The sequence below is a fragment of the Haliaeetus albicilla genome, chromosome 29 (genome assembly GCF_947461875.1).
Source record: "Haliaeetus albicilla chromosome 29, bHalAlb1.1, whole genome shotgun sequence".
Classification (NCBI taxonomy): Eukaryota; Metazoa; Chordata; class Aves; order Accipitriformes; family Accipitridae; genus Haliaeetus; species Haliaeetus albicilla.
In genome coordinates, this window is record NC_091511.1 from 6,334,052 (window position 1) to 6,346,398 (window position 12,347).

General features: G+C 51.9%; 1 protein-coding gene across 1 annotated transcript; it reads right to left on the minus strand.

The window, feature by feature from the left end:
• Positions 1 to 9,514: 9,514 nt before the first annotated feature.
• LOC138682867 (olfactory receptor 14J1-like) lies at positions 9,515 to 12,347 on the minus strand. Its single transcript, XM_069774394.1, has 2 exons — positions 12,152 to 12,347; positions 9,515 to 10,503 (listed from the first exon to the last, which is right to left on the minus strand). The coding sequence occupies exons 1-2, from the start codon at positions 12,195 to 12,197 to the stop codon at positions 9,515 to 9,517; spliced, it is 1,035 nt and encodes a 344-aa protein (XP_069630495.1). The 5' UTR covers positions 12,198 to 12,347.

A 12,347-nucleotide genomic window follows, 5' to 3' on the forward strand; every position in this document is an offset into this window, starting at 1 on the left:
CCAGCAGCAGTCATGTGATTTAGAAGACCATGGTGGGGTTCCTTCTATCTGGCCAGGTGAAAGACCACAAGAAGGCCAACGGGTTGGGTTCCCTGCTTGAAGGGTAGTTTCTGAGATGGTCGAGATTTCCTTGGTAGCGGGGAAAAGCAGGAGAGAGAAAAACAATGCCACAAAGTGGAACTTGGCAGGTGGACATTGGATGTCAGGGTGAGGAAATGTCACTTGAAGGGTAGTGCTGTGGTGCAAGAGGTTACCCAGAGGGAGTCTGGATCAGCCCATGGCTTTGTGTTTCAAAGAACAGCCAGCGAGGGTGGAGACACACCAGTAAAGGTACAGAAATGCTGGGGTGAGAGCAAGGTGGGGAAGGGAGATGAATGTGTACAGCCTGTAGGGACAGAGGGGCAGGTGTAGGACAGTGTGGAGCAGCCTGCGGTGGAGATGGCAAAGGGTGTTGGCAAGGCTGGAAGGCACCAACAGAACGCAGATCTTTGTCCCCTTTGGCTGTGGCAGTTGTCTCCGCCACCGAGGCCTATGAGAAGACATGTTGGCCTCATGGTACTTGGACCTTGTTGCCTCCTTGGAACTCCGACAGGATGCTGGAAGTTGTTGCACCATTGCTGTCCTTCCCTCCGCCTTGCACAGCCCGATCCCACATTCCCAGGAGGAGCCCTGAGCTGTCTGTGAAGGACAGGATCCCCTTCCCACTGGCCTGAGATCAGGGCTTGGCCTTTGTGCTTCATAAAGCAAAGCCAGGGCTTTCTCAGCATCAGAGGCACCTGCACAGTGCCTTGGCCTACCTGGAATCACAGCCTCTGATTAACTGCTCTAACGAGTCCATGGGGAGCCTTTGTCAGTCATGGCCCTCAGTGGGGCCCACTAATGCTGCAAGGTACTTCAGGTGTTTGCTTTTGAAAGGTTTTCTCAGCCTCTTCCCAGTACCTGAGCTTCGTGGACTCAGCCCCAAAGACACCATGGGCTCATTAAGATCCCAAAATCCCTAACAAGCCATGACTCTTCCATCATTTTCTTCAGGTACTGAAGACTTGTGTAGCTAATCAGAGAGGTTTCAGGAGGGCAGGTAAAGAGGATGTTTTCAATGAGCGCTTTGAAGAAGTGGTAGAAGAATTCTCCAGTTGATATTGATGCGGAGTGTCTCCTAAGGAGGTGTGCACATACAGGAAAAGCAGTGCCTTGAGGCTAGACACAGCATGGACAACCTTCCTCCTCACCTCTCCAACATACCTATTTGGCTCATTGGCCCCCTGGAAATTACATCACTTTTCTTTACATCAGACTTCTCACTGAAGCCTGCACCTGGTTGTTACAGCTTCTTTGCAGGAATTCCTACCTGCTTTTCTTAAGAGAACTGGAAGCAAACAGGCAGAAAGGGGTTTTTTTTTGTAAATAGGGAAAGAAATAAAAAATAAAACAAGAGAACTTAATCAACAATAAAACAGACTTGTCAGCTGCATGGTTAGTTTAGGCAACTTCCAGTGAGGTCCATCACCACAACTGAAGAGTTGCCGGTAGGGAGTTTGAGAGAGACTACTGACAGACTATGAAGCTTTACTTCCCTGAAGCTCAAAGCAGGGAGACAGGTGAGAGGGATCTGAATGATCAAAGGGTAAGAGGAGGAAGCCCTCTGGAGAACAATGGGAAGTGCACATGTCCAGGTGGGCTTCTGAAGAGATGACTTCAGACATGGTGAGTTTAATAAGGACAGGTAGAAACACTGGGAAGGATAAATCCACAGCATCATAGGGAGACTACAGGCAAGGCAAGCACAGGGTAAGGTCGATATTTCTTCTCCCACAATTAATACACATTTTGAAAATTCATGTTTTGGCAGGATAGAAATCCCACCATGGACATGTTCTTGGAAGTATTGAATCATTTCAGCTGATGAAAAAGTGTGGGTTTAATTGTTTCATTTGAACTATTGGGAGCAGTTCTCATGTTTTCAGGCAGAGCTCCATGGTCTGGCCATAAGCACCCAGCGCAAACTGCTGGAAGCCCCAGTGTATCTGAGGTATTTGCCCGGGACTGGCAGTGATCAGAGAAGACTGATGGAGCCATGTCTCTTCCATCATTTACATCTAGTCTTCAAGACTTGCATGCTTAATTAGAGAAGTTTCAAGAGTGTAGTTAAAGAGGAAGTTGTGTAAACAGTACTTTGAAAAATGGATAGAATAATTCTCCCATTGATATTGATGCAGAGTGTCTCCTAAGGAGGTGTGGACACGTAGGAAAAGCAGTCTCCTTGAGGTCCATCACCATATGGACATCCTTGCTCCTCACCTCCCAAACACTGCCATGTCACTCTGTATGGTTGCCTGTGGCCGTGGAAGATATAGATCCATATGACATACACAGGTTTTAGATCCCTCCCAGAGCAGGTCTGAGAATTGCAGCCTATCCAGAAGGTGACGTGGGATCCCCTCATCTCCCCAGTTAGCCCAGAAACAGACAAACATACACACACACCCCCCTAATGGGTCCAGCATGGACTATTCTGGAGCTTGGAGATGATAGAATCACAGAATATCTCCGGTTGGAAGGGACCCATAAGGATTTTCTCACAAGAAAAGAACTCTTTTCATCATCTCTACAGTCAAACAGAAACAATGTTCTCATGAGAACTTCTTGCTGCAAGGCTAGGCAGGAGGCGTAAGGGCTGGTACTGCGTGGGAGCTGCCTGCAGGCTCCTTGTGACAATGAGCTCCTGTGGTTGTCCAGCATCCAAGGGATCCATGCAGCACAGCACAGGTGTGAAGGCCAGGCTCTACGTGAAGTGCAGCACAGCTCCCTGCACAACGGTCTTCTGGGCAGGATAAGTGCTCAAGTTTCCCTGTTAGAAGTCTGTGCTCCACCCTGGTGCCACAGCTGAGCTGCTGCAGCCCAAAGGTGCACGGGCAGGAGGAGGTGGCTCACAGGCAGGAGGAGCTGGAGCCCTGTGGCTTGTCCCACAGCTGTGAGGGTTTTGGATTAAATGAGATGTGGTGGGACAGTTTGCCTGCCTGGGGTTCTGCAGTGGAGGAAAACAGCCTCTGCTGGAGAGACTGGCAGGGAGGATGGGTATGGGGAATACCCCCTGTGTTGAGGGGATGCCCCCTGTGTTCTCCTCCTGCGGAGGAGGACAACCAGTGTTGCATGGGGATCAACTCAAGGGTTCCTTGAGCAAACTCAAGCACCGCTACAGAGACGGAGATGGGTCATTTGACCAGATCCCTGAACACAGGTGTTGGTATGCCATGAGCCCTGAGATTCCACCTTTTGGTCCAGAGGAGTATGATGCCCCTTGAGGTGTCCTGGGATATCTCCTGACCCCTGTGGTGGTGTAGGCTGTGAGAAGACTCGGAACACCACCTCTGACTGGAGGAATTTCACTTTCAATGCCGACCTACAGGGCAGATGGAGGGGCTTCAGACCTTGCAGGCACTCTGCTGAAGGGTTAGGCCTTCAGAGATCCAAAATGAAGAGAATGGTGGTGTATCAGTGTCCACCACATAAACATTTGGCCTGCTTTGCGCTTTTACCACTTTTGGATCTGTCCCTTGACATGTTTTTGGTAAAACAAGAAACTCACACAAATAGACACACACAAATACAGACACACTTGAAATAAGGCTGAAAGCTAGAGAGCAGAAATGAATTAGGGGCAACATTGTCTGACAGGTGTTACCATGACAGGATAAGAAAGAGTCAGCAATGAGAGAAAAAGCACTGTTCTAAAAACTTCCTGCCAGAGGCTAAATACTCTGAAATTATAGCTGTCTTGTCAACTAAGAATGAATGACACGAGTAAAGGTCAAGAAATTATGTTTATCATCATCAGGAAGGAGAAGAAATTTTAGGGCATGATAGTGTTACTGTTTTTAGTGAAAATAGAAAACAGTCCACAATGTAGCCGCTAAGCCCCCACCCAGCTGCTCACTCACTGCCCTCTCCTGAGGGATGGGGGAAGAATCAGAAGGGCAATTTCAGAACAACTCATGGGTCAAGATGAGATGACTTGAATAGGTAAAGCAAAAGCTGTGGCTATAAGCGAAGGAAAAGGAATTAATTCACTGCTTCCTATTGACGGGCAGGTGTTTAGTCATTTCCAGGAAAGCAGGGCTCTGTCACCAGTAACGGTTACTTGGGAAGAGCAATGGTGTATCTCCAAATGCCCCCTCTTCCTTCCTCCTCCTCCAGCTTTAATCGCTGAGCGTGACATCATAGGGGATGGGATATCCCTCTGGTCAGTTGGGGTCAGTCATCCTGACTGTGTCCCCTCATAACTTCTTGCCCACTGCCAGACTACTCACTAGCAGGGAAGCGTGAGGAATGGCAAAAGCCTTGGCCCTGTGCAAGCACTCTTCAACAATAGCTAAGACATGGGAGTGTTATCAACACTGGTTTGGTCACAAATCCCAAATCTGGAACTGTACAGGCTGCTGTGAAGAAAATTACCTCCATCCCAGCCAGCCAGGGGAGGCTGGACTTCTTGGAAGGTGTGAGGATGATAAGAATGCAGAATTTGAGAGGGGGGGAAAAAGGGAACCCGTAAATGAAAGATGAGGCCGGGGATGTCACTGGGACTGTTTGGGGTGCCTGTGATGCTGCCCTGTAGCTGATGTGAATTCCTTCCACAGTCAGAGGGAACCTGAGTGCTTTCCTTCATGTTGAGGACATGAAGGGTAAGGAAGTGTCATCCAGGCTGGAAGGGACCTTCTTAGACATCTGTAGAAAACATTGTACACAAAGCAGGGTCACACCGGGTTTCTCACGGCTTTATCCAGATGGGTCTGAGAAACTGCCAGGGATGGAGGCAGCGCACTCTCTGGGAAACAGCTTCCCATGTCTGACTGTCTTCACGTTGCAAAAGTTTCTCCCTATATTGAGCCTGACCCTCTCGTCCTTCATCTCATTGCCTCCTGTGCTCCTGCCTTGCACCACAGTGTCTTCTTGGAAATCTCATCGTAGGCAAGGCATGTCTGTTATACCCTCTCTGCAAAGCCTCCACTCTCCAGTCTGAACAAGGGCAGCTCCCTCAGCCTCTCCTAGCAGGGCAAGTGCTCCAACACTGACCATCTCTGTGGCCCTCTGCTGAACTTTTGCGCCTCTCCAGCTTGCCAGTGTGTCTCTGGCACTGTGAGGAACCAAAACCTGGGCAAGTATGCTGGGTGTGGTGTAACAAGCGCTGATCGCTTCTGCTGGCTGTGCTCATGCTCGTACAGCCCAGGATGTTGTTGGCCATCTTTGCTGATGGCTCCTCTTTTGCCTAATGTGACCCAGAGATCAGCAGACCCTTTCTTGTGGAGCTGCTATCCGCCTAGGCAGTCCCTGTCCTATGTCATTTCAGAGCCTTCATCCACTTTAGAGGCAGGACTTTGGATGAACCTTTACTGCATAGCATGAGGTTTCGTGTGGCCAATCCCTCCTGACTGTGACCTGACATCTGCTGGACAGCATGCATCCTGCTGTGTTCCCCTTCTAGTGAGTGTCAGGGTTATTAAAGTCCCCAATAAGACAAGAAGTCATGGACCTGGAGTCTTCCCTGAGTTGCTTAAATAAGCAGCACCTTGACAGCAGCACTTACACAACCATGAGCAACACAATGGGCTCCATCCTCTTCCCCCTCTCAGGCTGATTGGGTGCAAAGGTTCCACAAGTGGTTCATATATTACAATTGACCAGCAAAGCATGTACACACGTTCACGCCCAAACACACACACAGCAGTGAGCCTACTCACACAGAAAAAAGCTGGGAGCAGAGTTTAATAAATGTCGTAGTTTGACTCCGGTAGTCGCTTAAGCACAATGCAGCTGCTCGCTCGCTCCTCCGCAGCAGGATGGCAGAGATGATGGGAAAGGTAAAAGTGAGAAAACTCATCGGTTGAGATCAAAACAGTTTAATAAGTAAAGCAAAAGCTGTGCACTCAAGCAAAGCAAAATAAGGAATTCATTCACTGCTTCCCATCGACAGGCAGGTGTTCAGTCATCTCCAGGAAAGCAGGGCTCCATCATGCATAACGGTTACCTGGGAAGACAAACACCATCACTCTGAACCCTTCCCCTTTCCTCCTTCTTCCCCCAGCTTTTATAGCTGAGCATAACATCCTATGGTACAGAAGATCCCTTTGGTCGGTTGGGGTCAGCTGTCCCAGCTGTGTCCCCTCCCCACATCTTCTGCACCCCCAGCCTACTCGCTGGCAGGGCAGCGTGAGAAGCAGAAAATGCCTTGGCGCTGTGCAAGCACTGCTCAGCAGTGACTAAAACATTGGTGTGTTAGCAACACTGTTTCCATCACAAATCTAAAACATAGCCCCATACAATTTGCTATGAAGTTAGTTAACTCTACCACAACTGAAACCACTAGAATAAGCAGGACAGACCGCGGTGATCAGGCACAGGCTTTGGCCAGACCAGCACTGACCAGCCACCTCCCCACAGGCACCTGGCCCCTTGCAGCCCTCTCCTTCCCAAACTTCCACGGGCTGCTTCTTCCATGATATGCCGCGACCCTTGCCTTTCTCTGCCACAGTCTCCACCACAATTCATAACCCTCACCAATTAGTTTTCCCCCAATGGTCTCAGGTTTTCTCCATTTGTACCCAAATCTGATAGCTTGGACACCATTGCCTTGGTCCTCTGGGACTTCAAGGGCATCCCTGATGGCTTCCCCAGGCACTGATGGCCTTGCAAGACAAGACTGCCCAGGAGGTCCCTGGTGCTCCTCTCTGTGCCGTCTGGCCACTTCTCACATCTGCAGCCACCTGTGAGACCCAGCCGGGACACAGGGTGCTGCCCATACTGCTGGTCCCTTCTCACGCTCTTCTCTGTCACGTCCCACAATTTCTCCTGCCATGTCCCATAGGTTCCCATATCACGTACAGGTGGCTTCACCCCAGGGCAGGGCCTCACCAGGGGCACAGTCATCTCTCTGTGGCCTTCCCATCTGGTGTCCTTGATGATCCCATGATGCCTGCCTGCTCCTGGTCACTCACTTGCTGTCATGAGGTGACTTCACATGCAACAGCCCAACCATGCTGGCTCTGCGTACCTCTACCCCTCTCCACGGAATGAGCTGCCACATGTGCCACATGGGGGTTTGTGATGCAACAAGTTGTCGTGGTTTAACCGCAGCCAGCAACTAAGCACCACGCAACACTGTGTCTGTTAGCAACACTGTTTCCATCACAAATCTAAAACATAGCGCCATACAAGATACTATGAAATCAATTAATTCTGTCATGAGCTCACATACAACAGCCCACCCATGTTGGCTCTGCCTACCTCTACCCCTCTCCACTGAATGAGCTGCCACATGTGCCACATCGGGGTTTGTGATGCAACAAGTCAAGCAGCAAGAGAAATGGCCTCACACTCCACCTCCCAGCTGTTCCATCTTCACCTTCCTCTGCATCTCCCCTCTCCCAAGATCTCAGCACTGCTGGGTGGGTTTTCCGACACTCCAGGTGACAGCACTGGGCCTGCCTCAGCACCTGGCCAATTGGGTTCTTTCCAAAGAAGTGACCTCAAAATCCACCTCCCACCTACCATGCCTCTCCTTGCATCATCCTCTTCCGGCAACAGGAGTCACCTCCCACCCAGCCTCCCACAACCCTGCCCCTTTACCTGCCTCCCCTCTCCCCTCCCCAGCACTGTCCTTTCTGCTGGGCAGGCAGCAACGTGCCCCCCCAGCCCACGGGGACTGCAGAGCCCTGGTGGGACAGCTGGAGTGGTGGGAGGGCAGCCATGGGTGCCAAGGGCTCCTCAGGAAGGCAGGTGGAGGGTGAGGAGGTGGAGGGGAGCTCTGTGCAAAGGGGAGGCTGGTGTGCACAGAGCCCTGCCTTGGAGGAAGCCTCATGGTCACAGGTCCTCGATGACATGGCAAGTTGAGCACCCCACAGTCTGCTGGGAGGGCAGCAGGGCTGGACACAAGGAACCCAGGGGATTCCTGCAGGGTTGAAAAAGACAGCATTTTGACAGAGACACTCAATGAGCTGTCTAGGGCTGGTCTCTTCCTGACAGACAGGGTGGGTCTGCCTGGGGATGGGAAGAAGGAGGGCAGCCATGGCTGCTACCACCATGAGATGGTGGAGAAGTAGGACAACTAGCAGAATGGCAGTGCGGGACTGCAGGAGAGCTGCTTTCTGGTAGCTGAGGATCTGCTTGGACTGTGTTGTGGTTTCAGCCCAGCTGGTAACAAAGGACCACACAGCCACTCGCTCACTCCTCCTGCCCCCCTCTGGTGGGATGAGGAGGAGAACCAGAAAGTGGAAAAGAAAAAAAAAAAACAAACCGCAGAACCTCATGGGTTGCGATAAGGACAATTTACTGGGACAACACAAAAAGAGAAGTTACAACAACAACAACAACAACGGTACTAATAAAAGAATATACAAAACGAGTGATGCGCAGTGCAACTGCTCACTACCGGGAACCTGACGCTCCACCAGTTCCCCCACTGAAAACAGAGAGACACCTCCCCACCCCGCTCCCCATTTATATGATGAGCATGATGTCACATGGTATGGAATAGCTCTTTGGCGAGTTCAGGTCAGCGGTCCTGGCTGTGCCCCCTCCCAGGTTCCTATGAAAATGAACTCTATCCCAGCTGAACCCAGGACAGACTGTCCTGGAGGACAAAGGGCCTTGAGTCCCTCCTGGATCTTCAGGGACAGCGTCCTTCAAAGCCCAGGAAGAAGACAGCCTGATGCACAGGGAGTCGAGCAGGACCTGGCAAGAGGTCAGCGTGGATGAACAGGGACCCCCCTGACTTAGGAGGTCCAACACCAGAAGGAAGTGCAGGGAGGCTGGAGGGGGAACAGCCTGCCCGGGAGGCAGACAGACACCTGGTCTGTAAGTGCAGGCATGGAGCCAGCAAAGCCAGAGATTGGAGGTGGCTGGAAATGGTCATGCATGGGGAGGGCACCCAGAAGGGCTTCTCTAAATGTGTTGTCAGCACAAGGACGGCAGCTGAGGGAACCCTGGTCACAGTGGCCAGTGGGGCACGGGGATGGAGTGACAAAGCCAGTGTAAATACAGCAATTCCTCAGAACCAAGATTCTCCCTTGAGAGTCCTGCCACACAGCAGGACTGGGACCGAGATGTCAGAGCACTCAGGGCTTACACCTAGCCAGGAGCTGAGAAGAAGAGTGTGGGAGTGGAAAGAGAGCAGCTCTGGGAAGACCAAGCGCTGGTGCTGCCTGGCAGTGCTGCTGTGCTGAGACTCTTTTCCCCTTCCCCTCTGCACAAAGTCAACACCCTGCAGCTTCACCAAGATCTCAGAGGAAGGATCTCAGGCAAACAAGTCGCTGCAGGGTCCTTTACTGTGTTGAAATACAGAGAGAGCACCGCGCCTCATTTACACAGCCTCAGGGTCAAATTCTACAGGTAGACAGTGAATTACAAGTGGGGTGAATCATAAAATTTCATTGTGAACATTATCACTAGAAAAATAAAGAAAACACCACGGCCACCACAAAGAAGAATCAGAGAAGACAGGCTGAGCCTGTAATGAGTTCCATTATGAATGCTCTGCAGAAGAAAACAGGGCGTTAATTGCTTCTGAAAAGCACCCGCTCATCATTTTCCTCAGGGCATCCTTGAGCTCCTGGTTCCTCATGCTGTAGAGGAGGGGGTTCACTGCTGGAGGCACCACTGAGTACAGAACTGCCACCACCAGATCTAGAACTGGGGAGGATATGGAGGGGGGCTTAAGGTAGGAAAACAAGGCAGTACTGACAAACATGGAGACCACGGCCAGGTGAGGGAGGCACGTGGAAAAGGCTTTGTGGCGTCCCTGCTCAGAGGGGATCCTCAGCACGGCCCTGAAGATCTGCACATAGGAGAAAACAATGAAAACAAAACAACCAAATGCCAAACAGACACCTAGCACAAGAAGGCCAACTTCCCTGAGGTAGGAGCGTGAGCAGGAGAACTTGAGGATCTGGGGGATTTCACAGAAGAACTGGCCCACAGCATTACCTTGGCAGAGTGGTAGTGAAAATGTATTGGCCGTGTGCAGCAGAGCATAGAGAAACCCACTGGCCCAGGCAGCTGCTGCCATGTGGACACAAGCTCTGCTGCCCAGGAGGGTCCCGTAGTGCAGGGGTTGGCAGATGGCAACGTAGCGGTCGTAGGCCATGATGGTGAGGACACAATACTCTGCTACTGCCAAGAAGGCAAAAAAAAAGACCTGTGTAGCACATCCCCAGTAGGAGATGGCCCTGCTGTCCCACAGGGAATTGGCCATGGATTTGGGGACGGTGGTGGAGATGGAGCCCAGGTCGAGGAGGGAGAGGTTGAGGAGGAAGAAGTACATGGGGGTGTGGAGGTGGTGGGCGCAGGCTACGGCGGTGATGATGAGGCTGTTGCCCAGGAGGGCAGCCAGGTAGATGCCCAGGAAGAGCCAGAAGTGCAAGAGCTGCAGCTGTCGCGTGTCTGCAAATGCCAGGAGGAGGAAGTCAGTGATGGAGCTGCTGTTGGACATTAGCTTCTTCTGGGCATGGGGCACTGTTCAAGAGGGAAAGAGATTGACAAGTTAGAATAGACTTCTCTGAGCTAAACCTAACGCATTTCTCATAGAAACTCCACCAAAGCCTCCTCTCCTATTTCAGGAAGCCCTTTGGCAGGTCCCTTTCATGAGATACGCTTAGTGCTGGCTGAGGGTGCCACTAGGAGCAGCGGGCTCTGCTGTGGGGTGCAGGGGAGTCAGTCCTGCCCTACAGCAGGTGGTAAATAGGAACATGGGGGAATCTTAGATTAAATCCACTTGTCATATCAAAGAGCTTTTCAGCATTGTCACTGCCAATGCAACCAAAACTGGGGATTTTGTTTTGAGTATTTGTTCTGGTTTCCACACGCCCCTTAAGGAAGTGCTTTTGGCAGGGAAAGAAGTGAATGTCCTAAAGATGGGATGTCCTGAAAGGAGAGTTTTGTCATTTGTATCACTGGGAGCCTGGGGTTTAGGAGGGGACTGGGATATTTTACTCACATGGACAAATGTCTGAAATGCACCCAAATCCCCCCTCCCCATTCCTCTCCAGTGACAAGAACAAGAGGAGCAGGGACAGGAGGACAAAAATGGATAAACACTACAGACCTGCTGCCAATGGAGGCAGGAGAGGGACAGATGGTAGGGTATTTGATAATTTCTTCTCTTCAGGGCTGAAGCCACTGAGAAGGTGACTGAGTCCCCATGGCCGTAAAGGCAGAGGCTCTGCTGGGTGGGAGAAAAGACCAAGGGTTTTCTCCGCTGATGGCAGGGAGATGCCTGAACCCCCCCTCTCATGGCATTTCTGGGAGCAGCTCCCTCCTCTCACTCCCTGCCCCTGTCTCTGCTGCCTGGAGCTGTCCCTGTCAGCAGCTGCTTCTCTGTCCCCTTGTCTGATCCCTGTCCCTGCTCACAGACCCATTCCCACCCGCTGTGTGCTCAGCTCTGCCCTGCAGACCCCTCCTGGCAGCCGGGCACTGCCCAGGGACATCTCTGTGTGTGCAGGGGTTAAGGAGCACCTCAGACAAGTGCTAAGGACAACTGGGGTCTCGGTGCCTTCTCCAGAGGGGACAAATAAATTTTAATGTCACACTGCCCACCCACCCACCAGGAGGATAAAAGTTCAAAGCAAAGACTCCTTACCTTTCAGGAAAATACTGCCTTGATGTTCTTCTTGAAAGTCCCCTCGGAAATGCCCAGGGCTGAGCTGGAGCTCTGAGCAAACCTGACCCACACAGCACGCTGTCGACAGCAGCAGCACCCTGCTCTGCCCTTCCAGGGGTCATTTCTTTCACCCACACCTTCTCCCCACACTGTCATGGGGAGTTCCCTGCGCAGGCTGAGTGCTGACCCTGGCAGGCAGCAAAGTCCCTGCTCCATCACTCAGCCCCTGAAACACCAGGACCCTGCTCTGAAGGACAGCCCTGGGCACCCCTGCATGCACACCCGGCTTCACAGCCCTGCAACCTTCCCTGAGAGAAGGCAGCTTTCATACCTTGTCCCTCTGACAGGGCAGCAGGGAAGCCCTGCTCTGGAGCACATCCTTCTCCTCTACACCAGAGAAATGAAGCCAGTCCCCCTGCCAGATCCCATACACTGTCAGCTGTGGCGGTTTTCGGAGATCCCTGCAGGAACTGAAGCTCTATTGCCCTGCACCCACAGACTTACCATGCAGAGGGCTGGGAAGATTTCTCCCGCAGTGAGCTCTCAGCATCCTCCCACTCCACACTGCCTTTAAGCTCTCTCTGCCTTGCAGGTCTCCTCTCGATGCCTGCAGGCAGTGCCCCCAGCCCTGCTCCTGGGCAGAGCTGTCTCTCTGCAGCGCTGCCCGCTTGCCATGAGCTCCCTCTGTCCCAGGAGCCCA

Coding starts and splice junctions, on each gene's coding strand:
- LOC138682867 (XM_069774394.1), bottom strand. CDS start 12,197: ATGCTGAGAGCTCACTGCGGGAGAAATCTTCCCAGCCCTCTGCATG. Junction 10,504..12,151: donor TCTTCCCAGCCCTCTGCATG/GTAAGTCTGTGG, acceptor CCTCTTGAACAG/TGCCCCATGCCCAGAAGAAG.